Source organism: Apteryx rowi, unplaced genomic scaffold (assembly GCF_003343035.1).
Source record: "Apteryx rowi isolate R43461 unplaced genomic scaffold, aptRow1 scaffold_37, whole genome shotgun sequence".
In the NCBI taxonomy this organism is placed as follows: Eukaryota; Metazoa; Chordata; class Aves; order Apterygiformes; family Apterygidae; genus Apteryx; species Apteryx rowi.
In genome coordinates this window covers 3,903,865-3,916,668 of record NW_020450196.1, presented here as the reverse complement: position 1 = coordinate 3,916,668, position 12,804 = coordinate 3,903,865, and the positions used below count along the sequence as shown (strand labels likewise).

At 37.5% G+C, this 12,804-nt stretch overlaps 1 protein-coding gene across 6 annotated transcripts in view; it reads right to left on the bottom strand.

Annotated features, from left to right (window-relative positions):
- Window positions 1-1,601: 1,601 nt before the first annotated feature.
- PIP5K1B (phosphatidylinositol-4-phosphate 5-kinase type 1 beta) overlaps window positions 1,602-12,804 on the bottom strand; it is a 111,016-nt gene continuing 99,813 nt past the window's right edge. For all 6 annotated transcript variants that reach the window (XM_026073473.1, XM_026073475.1, XM_026073476.1 and 3 more), the window contains 2 exons: window positions 7,956-8,073; window positions 1,602-2,343 (listed from right to left, as the gene is read on the bottom strand). In XM_026073473.1, the coding sequence (XP_025929258.1) occupies window positions 2,341-2,343; window positions 7,956-8,073 (121 nt within the window). In that variant the 3' untranslated portion in view covers window positions 1,602-2,340. The remainder of the gene's footprint in view (window positions 2,344-7,955; window positions 8,074-12,804) is intronic.

Genomic DNA, 12,804 nt, shown 5'->3' with positions numbered 1-12,804 from the left:
CCAAGAAGGCCAATGGTATCCTGGGGTGCATCAGGAAGAGTGTTGCCAGCAGGTCRAGGGAGGTGATCCTCCCCCTCTGCTCAGCCCTGGTGAGGCCACATCTGGAGTACTGCGTCCAGTTCTGGGCTCCCCAGTACAAGAGGGATGTGGCACTACTGGAGCAAGTCCAGCAAAGGGCTACAAAGATGATTAGGGGACTGGAGCATCTCTCTTATGAGGAAAGGCTGAGAGAGCTGGGCCTGTTTAGCTTGGAGAAGAGAAGGCTGAGAGGAGATCTCATCAATGTGTACAAGTATCTGAAGGGAGRGWGTYGAGAGGATGGGGCCAGACTCTTTTCAGTGGTGCCCAGTGACAGGACGCGAGGCAACGGGCACAAACTGAAACACAGACACTTCCATCTGAACATGAGGAAAAACTTCTTCACTGTGAGGGTGACAGAGCACTAGAACAGGTTGCCCAGAGGGGTTGTGGAGTCTCCTTCTCTGGAGATATTCAAAACGCGCCTGGACGCGATCCTGTGCAACGTGCTCTAGGTGACCCTGCTTGAGCAGGGGGGTTGGACTAGATGATCTCCAGAGGTCCCTTCCAACCTCARCSATTCTGTGATTCTGTGATTCTGTGAATCAACTTAGTATACACTTGCTTTTGGAGTTTAAAGTTCTTAGTTTAAGCACCAGATTAAACTTTTTTTTCCCCTTAATCAGACTAATCAGAAATATTTACTTTACATAGAAACAGATTTTAAACATGCCTTACACTGTGCATGAAGGAGCAGACACTTATGTGCAAGTATAAAATTGTTTTGCTTGCAGAGCATACAGATTGGTCTCTGCATTTCCAGGGCGAATGCTGCAGAAGAATTATCTTGCTGAGATTAAGCAATCTCATTGTAAAACTTGGAAAGGGACAGTCATGAGACATAGTTTCTTGGTTCAGCCAAAGACTCTACATACTCGGAAGAAGAATCACTTAACCCTCCCCTTTTCTGTTCTGAGCATAATAGCCCCCTTCCTTGTCAGGGGTATATGATCACAACATGGTAAGAGAAAAGAAACCTTAAATGAGAAATTCTAGAGAGAGGTATAAGGCATAATTCTGGGAATCAAAGTGCCAAATTTTGGTTATTTGGTTAATTAAAGTGCCAAATTTTTGCCAAACCATCAGGTGTGCTAGCACTTACTTCTAGAAGAAGTATTATTCCTAGTAGCTTTCACATACTTCAAAGTGACAACTGTTTACTTTTTAAATACACTGCTGCATCAAAGTGTGAAATCTTGAACTGGGGGTCATTGGTGCTTGTCATCATGTCCTTGCTGTTAGGGGAATTAAGAAAACCAGACCGGTTTCTATTTGTCTTAAAATGATTGCCCATACCAAAAATCCTGAAACGTTGTTGTCATGCAGTGTCTACTGAGTACATTCCTTTGCCTTTCCCACTGTAGCTTAAAGATTCTCCTCTTCATTGAAGAGCTGGTAGAAGGTCAAGACAGATGCTGTGTTGTACAATGGGTTGGCCCATCTCTTAAAGACAGTTTCTTGAAAGTACAGAAATACCAGAACAGTACATTTTGTATGAATCACAAAGTTGATACTTGTCAGAGTCTTGGGAACAAAATATTTTATTTGTCAATAAAACTATAGTTTACAGTAGTATTTACTAAATAAATTATATAGTTTCTCTTTTACAAGCAATAAACTAAAATCAAAAATATTTCATAGACAATATATGTACACAACATAAGGCCTTGTTATAAATAACAACTTTATCTTCTTTTCACCAACAGTGAAAATAGCTTTGGAGGCTCATTTTCATATAGTATGTGCAGAGACTTACCTTAACCCTTGCATGTAATCAATTCCAATTTCCACCAACATGGACTTAAGTGATTAGAACTGAAGGGTGAAAACAAATGAAGTTAATTTTACTCACCACTGTGCTGATTTTTAAATAGGTAAAGCAGATAATACACTTTGCTTGTGCATAGTTACAGAATGCATGCAAATGAAGTCACCAGAGAGTCAATAAGAAAATACCACTTTCAAGTCCAAAAAAGGTGATTGGCAGGATACTAGAAAGCAGCTCTAACAGACAGTTCTTCACAGTTCAGCAAGCGACAGCACACGATAGCGGAGTGTGGAATGTTTCATGTCACATTGGCCAATTCTGGCCAACTTTTCCATGCTTCAAAGATCCTGACGTTTCTTAGAGATAAGTTCAGTTGATTATTACTCTTTGTCTAGTAGGCTCAGCAAATTCATCCTTTTTAAATCAGGAGTACAGAGATTGCTGTTCATCAACTGTGGTCACTTCTTGTCCATTGTAGTTTTATTCATGTATTATTACTGGAAATACAGAAATAACAAGCAAAAGGGTTGACATTTTAATGTGCAGGACAAGATCCTCTGAACAATTTCCACTGCACAACAGCTGGGGTTACTTTGATGCMAGAGAGAGTTTTTTTGATAAAGACTGAGTTTGGCCTTAGAAATCAGGGCCAAAATGATACAGAATGGGCAAACGACACTACAGGATGCAATCCCATGATCAATGTCTGGGATGTCTTGCACTGGTTATATGGTCTGGGGTTATATGATGGATTTAGACTTGCTCTACTACTTGACTTTTTTCAGGCTCTACTTCTCTTTTCAAGGGTTTGTTTCTGAGAAAATTAATTTCCTCATACAGTGCATTAAAAGCTAGGGGCACCAAAACTTATAGTTTAGTGACAATATATGCTGGCGTTTTAACACGTGGCTAACTCAGCTAATGTATTAATGGTAATCTGAAATATTACATTTTAGTCTAATCAAGCACATAATTGCAGTATCTGATTTTGATGCACAAGAGACTGATGCTGCTCGTATATTGCTTCCTAAAACTTCAACAAAAACACTTCTCTGTGCCAAACTACATTCAAGCGTTGGGTAGTTATTTCACCTTATACCATGCCTTCATATCTAGGAGAGAATTAGGCCTTTTTAAGATCCTGGGAGAATGGATGGATACAGGGATAAAACAAATAACAGAGGAAAGATGTGGTTACCTCACTACATGAAGCTATTTCATAAAACTACTAGGTTTTCTCCTAAGCCTTATGTAGTGTTTTCAGCCTTAAGTAAACAAAATTCTGCTTTGAAGAAAGAGTGCTTTATTGGACCCAGCATGTGCACATAACTGTGATGGACATTTTAAAGATTTAAGGTTTGGTTGCCTGCCAAACTTCATGAAATCTATGTAGTTTTGATTGTTTCTAAAGAGGTAATTTATAGCAATTTATAACAATACTGTTAATCTACTATCTATGTACCTACAGCAGTTTTAAGATACAAAATTAATCTCCAGCTATGTTTTAAGACTTTAAAATCCTATAATAAAACTGGCATTTAGCCATAAAACCATAAGGAGTAATTCTGCATGTAATAGTGTTATCTACACAATTCATCTGACACAAATCATAGTTACACTAACCAGATGCTGAATATGTGGGCCTTGCTCATCACTACAGTTATTCCTGTCTTATATTTTACCAAAGCCCTTATCAATCCTTTGCAATCAAATTTTCAATGGTAGGGATTTCTAAATGATAAACAAATTTTGTGTACCTTTCCTCCAACAAAAGAGCGCAACGTTGTTTCCACCTAACTATTTCTGTACCACCGAACTTCCATTATAGTTTATAGTTTAATATACAATAGTTTATTAAAGAAAAGCTGTAGGTAAGTAGGTAAGCAAAATCCTGTATTTACTATCAGCTGATTTAACATGCATAGCATCACAACAGAGCAAACTTCAGAGTTTGTCACCATGCTATTTACAGGCATGCTCTGCACTTACACATAGTAAGTATAAAGGAAATCAGACTTACTTATTCTGAACCAATTAGTCTAATACTTAAACCTCACTACTCTGATTTTACTGACAGTGTAGTTTGTCACAATAATATGACAGCTGCCTTCCTATCAATAAGTCATTTCAGAAGTAGGCAGACAAAACACAGTTCATAATTGCACTTGCTGCTCTTTCAGGGATAGAAAGCTCAAAAAAGTTGAAACTTCGTTGTAGAACAGAAGGAACATGGGGACTTCAAGTCATTTCTACTTTCTACATGCAATGACTACTTTTAAGATCTTCCCTTTTAGGGACCAGCCCTTAGTAACACTGCACGCAGCTCTGGGGAATTTATTGCACTTGCTGATCTCTCTAAAGAAACTTCCGAAGGATTGTGTTCGTGAAGTGAACTTCTGAAGTGTTTGTGTTCAACAGCATTTGCTGGCATTTAATGCTTTTCTACTTATTCACCAGCTGCAGCTGCTTGAACTAACACCAATAAATAGGGCTTCAAGGGATTTTGAAAAAGACTAAGTTTATTTCCAGAAGGAGGGGATTATTGTTTTGTGGATTTCTACAGCAAAATGGAAAATACAAAACTGTTAACAGTATTTCTGACTCAGTTCCCCTGTTACTGGTTTATCACTATGTACAATGATACCTTCTGTCTATCTTAAACAGCATCTTTATGTTAAACATCTGCTTTGCATTTTCATAAAAGAAGAACCCTTTAATGTTTTAGCTCTCTAGAGAGTAACATTTCACATTTCAAATTATTTTATATATCTGCATCTATCTTTCTGCAATTTTTAACTAAAATGATTATAATTAATTGCAACTAGAATATTCAGTAATTATTTCTCACTACATTTCTTACAGTGCTAGAAAATTTGGAAAGAACTTAGATTGCTTTATACTTACTGCTCAGTGTGGAATATAGTCATGTTTTATTAATGAAAGCTAGATTTCTTAATTTAGTATCCGGTCTAAAACATTTAACAGAAAATTAGCCAATGGTATTTTAAAGTAAACTTGGATCTGATGATGTTCATAACAGTACTGTTCAGAGTGACAGGTGCAGGAAATGCTGGTTTGCTGAACCCCCTCTTTGTTCAGAACTGAGGACTTCCCAGACCAGCCTTTAAGCTGGAAACTCAAGACGTCTCTGTACCTGTCCTGCAACAAAATTCTTGCTGCTACCAAGTAAATTCAGACATGAATGTCAGTTTTGACATCAGCTGCAGGGTGTGGGTCTACATAGGGTTTCCTAACATATCACCCAACAACACCAGTACAAGAAGTACAACACCTACGAGAAGAATTTCATTTTTAAAGTCTCTGTCCCCCCACCTTACTTGACTGTCTGAATTTGTACACAACACTGTTCAGCCAAATGCCATTTAGAAGTTTTTTTTTTTTATAGTAAGTTAAGACAAGGTCATTTTATTACAATATTTTATTCATTCATGAGATGAAAAGACCATAGCTCTTAATTTACTGTGGGATGAAAAGTTGTTCAAGAACTTTAGCATATCRAAGCAAGAGGCAAAGACAGAAAAGGATCAGTGAACTGACTGAAAGCATGTTAGAGATATTATTCATTATAATATCTAACAGATAAAACTACAGCAGCTTGCCTTGCAATAGAAACACAGATAAGGATTATTAACTATGAGCTTAGAGGAGAACTTGGGAATGACATTTAACGCTACATTTTTCCCCTGATGCTCTTAAAAGGTCAAAATGTATCTGGTAACATTTTCAACCAAGGCTGAATTAGCTAATGTAATCACAGCTGATTTGCTATATTTTTGAGACAGATTTATTAAGAGCGACTGACTTTGTCCTAATGTTTATGAAAACATGCATCTTTGCCTTCCTATCTGCATTTAATTATCAGCCTCCACAAAAATAAAGCTGCCTCCTGCCTCAGCAGCAGTGAATCCAGCTGATGACACACATCGCTGATCTCTCTGTCTCAGACCTCCCAGCTGGACTGTTCCCAGTTATGCTGCAGGATATGGGGAGGCTTTTGGAAGTAAAAGGTTAGTGCACAAAATAGTATCCTACTCCTCTTCCTTCCGCACACACCTCAGCATAGTTACACAGGGGTATATGCGATTAACTTTACAGCTTACACCCACAGCTATCTTGACATAGTCAAGGAGGTCGCAGTATAGCATGGGGGGACAGGACCAATAAGTTAGGGGTAGGTAATTTCTCAAGCTGGTTTTGCCACCTAAGTAACATGTGCTTAGCCACAACATCCAGTTTCCTTGAAATGGCCAGCCATTGCCCAGGCACACGCTCGAGGCGCAGGCTGCTACTTTGACCCTAGGACTGCAGGTCAGGTTTGGGTCGCAGGGAAAGGGTGCTGCTAGGACAAAAGAGAATGTATAATTTCTCCACTTAAGACCTATTTATTCTTCCAGACCTTTGCTGAGGGGAATAAACACTGGGTGTTTACATACCTCTAGAGTAGGGTTTATTTATTTTTCTGTTGATACAGAACTCAGTGGAATATATACCTTCTGCACTCTCCCAGATATAAGAATAATGAATGCATTACCAGCCCCAAACTAACTAAAGGATCACCATCGCACTGAACCTCATATGGACAGGATTTCAAGAGAGCACTTCACAGTGTTGAGCAGTACTAGTGGTAACCACATTTTTATTTAATAAAGCAAAAATCTTCAACAAGAAGTTGTTTCTGTGTAGACTGGAAGGCAAGAAGATAAGATGCATGTAATTGCTCTTTGCCTATCCATTTCCCATACCGTTTCAGGCTTTGTGTGTCTCTTTACAGACTATTCATGTCAACATCTTACTAGCAGCAAGCCCGACTAATACAAGTCCTACAGAAGTAGGCTAGTTTAATGGGCTACTCGAGGTCACAGTTAACTAAGTCAGTTTTATATCTAACTGACCACTGGCTGCTTGCTACTGTTATTTCAGCGGAGGTTGGAAAGACAACTCCTCCCCTGTGTGAGTTGGACTATTAAATTAGTAGCTACTAAGCRGGTACTGTATATACTCAAACACTGCTGTCTGAAAGAAAAAAAGATCAGAGATACTGCCTACAAGTAGAACAGCACGGGGATCAAACACAAACGTGATATATCCTGGATCTCATTAGACAAAATGAGGAAGCTCTACAGGTCAGGAGAACAAAGAATGCAATGAGCCTTATCTAAAAAGAAAACAACCATGCCTTTATGAAACATTCGTTAGAAACCTAATGAACAGACCTTCCTTTTTCCCCTCTTCTCTCCAATGTAATTCTTTCCACAAAAATCATTGACATTTCTTTAAGAATAGAAGAGGTAATAGGATAATCAGGCTTGTTTAATTTGTGCTTTAGGAAAACAAACTTCAGAAAAAAAGCGAAGCTTAACATGCCTTCCTCCTATCTTTATGCTGAGATTTTTCAAAAGGGTCCCAAAAGTTAGATGCACAAAACTGCATTCAAATGCAACCACAGTTGGGTGCCTAATGCCTTTACATCCATGGAACAAGAGCTGTATACACTGGGAGAATTATTAAAACACCACCACGGGTGATACAAAGACAACCAAAGATGTGGGCCTGAGCTTATCTTTCAGTAGTCAGATAAACTGATCAGTAGGAACCAAAACAACAACAAAAAAAAGGTGCATTTTTAGTCATATTCTTGCCACCACGACTGGATACACAGCTGAGAGCCATTAATGTACTTCATATTCAGCTGTACTTAAATTATTCATTGGCTTCAAAAACATTAATGTAAACACTCTCCTCTCTGGGAAAATTTACTTTCTTCATTGTACAACCTTCAACACAAAGAGGAAAAAAATTGTTTTTTTCTCCTCCTATATGCATCGTAAATAAATAATAGAAAAAAAAAGCTACTGTCATAGAAGAGCTGAAAGTAATGTTGGAATACTTCCAAAACACAGTACTTAATAATCACTTAGATTCTTGTAGGATGCGGTTTGGCAAGATACTTAAGCATATGCCGTTTAAGGAATATCTAAATAAACCTTTGGTTCTTGAAGTTCTGCATATACTTAAGTTTCTTGCTGAGCCTGGATCAAAGTTACTGCTGGGGAAAAAAAAGCCCACCAAAATCAGTTTGAAAACTTACTAAATAGACGTCCAAAACTGAAGCATTATCGTTTTCCGTTTCCAGTGTGCTCTGTTCTGAAGTCAAGTAGATGGCACTGTCTTCTAAAGTGAATGTTGAACTTGAAGGCAGCCCTTTACTAGAAACAGAATGGAGAATACAGTCAACAAAAAATACCAGTTGCAAAGAACTCAGAAATGTGTTTTAGAACTCAGCTATGGCTCTCTCAAATGCTTTAAATAGTAGRTGGAAGGAGGAAAAGTAAATGGGCAACTATAAATGTGTTGACAATTCATGGCTAGATAATGGGGGGCTCATTTCACTAATGTACACAAACCACAGTTTGTATTGATTTACTTGCATTAAGTAAAATTCTCATCAAGAAGGAATACTATTTCTGAACTCTAATGTTCATCGGAAGAACAAAACTACACCACAGTAAATGTGGAATAATTTCATTAGTTTCAAAAGATGCTAGGTTCTACATTACAGTGGTATAAATTTTGGTGGCATGTTAAATTTTAAAATAGTTTAAAAAAAAAAAAGAGCACTATTCAAGCACAGTATCATTGGACTTTCTCATGCCTAGAGGGGATCACTTGCAGTCAGCTGTTCAGAAGAGAAAGTATCTGGAGTCCAAGAAGGTGGGAGAAGAGTATAATGTAATTAGTACAGCTGCACAAAGCAGCAGCACTTGCAAAACAGGTGTACTGTATCATTTCATTCATTGATGTGATTTTTACTCACTGCTACAGAGAAAGCACGCGTAACTGCAAATGCATCTATCTGCACAGGAATCTTGTTTTGTTTTGCAAACATGCTTGGAACCACAAAGCTGAAACTCTCAAAGGACCTTTACGGGAGTTAGGTGCCCACTATCAATTATCTTCACTAGTTACCAGAAACTGACTTCAGGCTGCCCTGAAAATCCAACAGTCTGTTTCACAGAGCCATATTTTTAAGTGTTCTCCCTGTTTACACACAAGGTTAAAAGCAAACAATTCTGCATCATAACAGTATATCAAAACATGGTCACAGTTCATAAATGAAGAAAGGAGAGTTAATCCCCCCCCTCCCTTTGGAGGGCTTCATGGTTTAGTTATATTTCAGATTGGGTATAGTTTCAAAGTGGGCAAAATGAGCATCCAAAATAGAAATCAAATTCAAATGCTCAACAAAATAATGAATTATCAGTCACCGTCATGTCACACTAGTATTAGGTGCACAGCATTACATTTACTACATTACAGCGTTGCTTTCATCATATAGCATATTAATCATCTTTTCAATAGCATGACTGTTTCTTTTATCCCAAGAGTGATCCAACTCCCACTGGCGTACTGGCAGTCTTCTCGCACCCTCCATTTGAATTCTGTTAAGCAACATTTCAGACATATCACTTTTCTGCCAATGCTTCACTTAAGAGAAGGGGGCAAGTGGTAAGGAAAAAATGGGCTGTTTGACAAAATAATACTAGAAGTGCTTTCCAAATGTTGACTATGTTTTATCATCTCCCACAAAACGAACACTGGCATGAAAGATACTACTCTTGGCAATAGAGGGAAAAAATGGAACAAAATTCACTTTTGCTTGCAAAATTTTAATCACTTACGATGTGCAGCTCAGGCCTCAGTACGTGAAAAGACCCATATATGAAAAACACACGACAGAGGATGAATATGCAGTGAGTAGCTATTACTGCTATAAAAAAAATGCAAAGCCCAAATGTCAACCCTTTGTTCTGAAAGACTGTGCTTTGCATGACTAATGATAGAGCAAACCTAGGCAGGCTGCTGTGTATACCCAGCTTTTGTTCCAGCATTATGTTATGTTTAAATGAAAATAATCAAAATATTTAATCCCTTCCTATACTTATTAGGCCACATCACTGCCACCTCATGCTGCTCTATTTTGAACTATTTCCAGTTTTAGAAAACCTCTGGAACCTGTATTCTCACCAGGTGAGGATTCTGCAATTCACACCCGTGGCATTTTATTATACATTCTTCATGTATCAGAATGCCAAGGCCTACTTCTCTTATTATCTCAGTTTAATTCAGTGGCTTACTGTGGTACTTGCTTTTCTTCCTCCTTTGTCTGCTTTTTCCTCATTAGGCACTTATCTCCTTTCGCTCCTAGTTTGTTAAATTATAATCTTTGTTGCTTCATGTCCTGTCCTGGTTAGTCAACAGTAGCAATGTGAGTCCACTGCTCAGACTTGAGGTTGTTAAGGCACTGTTTTTATCTATAACATGCAATAAGGACTATGCTATCTCTGCTTTGGAGTATGCCTCTAACTATAGTAAGCAATGTCATGGAGGGTCTCAATGTTACCAAAACCAACTACAGAGCCAGGCAGCAAATGGAGACAGAAACAAAAACAACATGAAAAGAAAAACCAAAGAGAAGCTACTATTAATGCCTTGATTTGGTTATTTAGTAGTGAACTTTTCAGGCAGAGTGAAAAAAAAGAGACTTAATATATAAAAACATATAATAGAATATACAGAGAATGTATAGAAAGAAATCTAGATATTAATATACAGAAAGAAAAGAAAGAAAAGGGGTGGAAGGAAGTACAAAGATAGAGTAATCTTACAGACAGAAAACCATCAGGAACTTAAGTTTCTTGAACAAATGTAGGCATGAAAGAAGAGACCAAAGCAACACAAACACACCAAAGATGTCAGTCCACATTTTTCTTACAGTCAAATCCCTCACAATTTATTTCCAAGTAGCAATCTCCTTACTGCTGTGACTTTCACACTTAATAATTAGAGCTCATCCCTACAAGTAAGGGAGACATCTTCTACATGAAGAATTGTTTACTAAAAGGAGAAGTACAGGAAAACTGCTGCATATACCTCTGAAAACCTCTGGAAGTTCAATAACCAGAAACTTACAGAAACTTACGATTCTGTAAGAAAAATCTTAATTGTATATAGGAAATGCAACTAATTTCTTTACAAAGCTGGAAGTTGGAACAGGTAGAACATCTACTTTTAAACCTAAGAAGTTTGTGTTTTATTTTAAGGCAAAATAAATGGGTTTGTAAATAAAGACTGGAAAAGGCAAAAGAACATGGACTGTGCATTTGGGGAAGCTAATATCTAAAGCGTATAAAGGAGAAATAGGAAATTCTGAGTCACTGCCACATTAATTTGCATCTGGAACCCATGCTCGTGTTAGAATGAAAGCAAACACTTTTGCCAAGAGCTGAACTCTGCCACACATTAAGCTGCAGTATACTGTTTATGTGTAATACTGTAATAACACCTTAGAAACACTGCCAGTTTGCAGCAAGYGTACACAGAGATATCCTCCAAACAGAAACAAAAAATACAGTCTGTTGTCAACAAGGCTTCTCAGTTAGGAATCATTTTCATGTCAGAATACCACAATCATCCTGTTTACTGAAATTACCTTGTAATGACACCATCCAGTTGGTTAGGTGACTATGAAACACATGAAGATTCACTTAGAAAAAAAGCTTGTTGCTTTTCCCCCTTTGCATAGGAAAATGCAAAATCTTGTTAAAAGTCTCATCTTTAGTGTGAATGTATATCCTATTTTGAGAAGCACTATATTTACTGTCCTTATGCTGAAGTGAGGAGAAAAGCCATTCTCCGACTCTTTCCAAATCGGCACATTCCAACACATTTAGTCAGAAAATAGGTTCATTTTTTCCTCTCTTGAGTAGAAAATAAAATAAAATCTTCATTTTCCAAGGTCCTTCTAAAATGCTCTCCTGGACATAATATGCAAAAGAACCTCATCCAAAAAGCTAAACATACTTAGAAATTACAATTTACAAATACAAAACATGGAGTGTTGGGCAAAAGTTCCTCAGTAGGATCAATCAAATTAGACTAATCTTCTGTAGATTTGTAGAATACAATTCTTACATATTTGAATCAAAGGATTTGAYGTGGAAGATCCCATTAACTTGCTAAAGAATCAAGGAAAAAAAACTACACTTTGTCAAGAAACTAATGTAACCTGGCAGGACTATCTTGAAACAAACACACACAAACCTCACCAAAGCCACCTGGAATCCTCCAAGCCTTCCTAAATTTTAATTGCTATTTCTGTCCTTCACCATATTTTATTCATATTGAACTGTAACTAGTCACTGAAAAGCATRACCGGTGACAGTTTAGAAACTGAAGAATTCTATTTTACTTATGGGAAAATAAAGTCACATCACAAAGACACATGCATCTACTTGCAAGTCTGCTTGCAAGACAGGTAGGACTATTTGATCTCCTTGCTAAGTCAATATACAACCTTTGAAGAATGCCAGAAACCAGTTAGTGACAACTGACCAAAGCTGAAGTTTGGGCTTTTTTTTTTTCCCCTCCACTGCGAAGACCGGATCTCATCGGAACTGAGCAAAACTACCAGCTTCTTTCAGGTAGGACAAAATAATGTAATGCAGCAACCATAAATTAGAACAGAGCCACTCAGTCTCCCCTGCTTTTAAGAATTATAATAAAAACAGACTTTGAGCTGGACGTCAAATATGCTTTACTGTAGCACATCCCACAAAATATTTACCCCCTAAATAGCTGCGTGTTTGCAACGTCCAATGAGTTTGAACACTGCTATATAAGCTTTTGAAAAAATTACAGTTTATTGCATCATGAATTTTGATCTTCAAAAGTCTCTGTTTAGAGAGTTAGTCAGAAAAGTGTCTTGCAAGGTAAATGGGCAGTAAAACTATTGTTCTAAACCATAATACAACACCAACTGTTGCAGACAGTCTATCCTGGCTACATATCAATGTGAGTAGGTATTTATGGACCTGTTTAACTAAATGATTTAATTAGTCTAACATTTTCATAATGTAGGAATATCAAATCACCTCCAA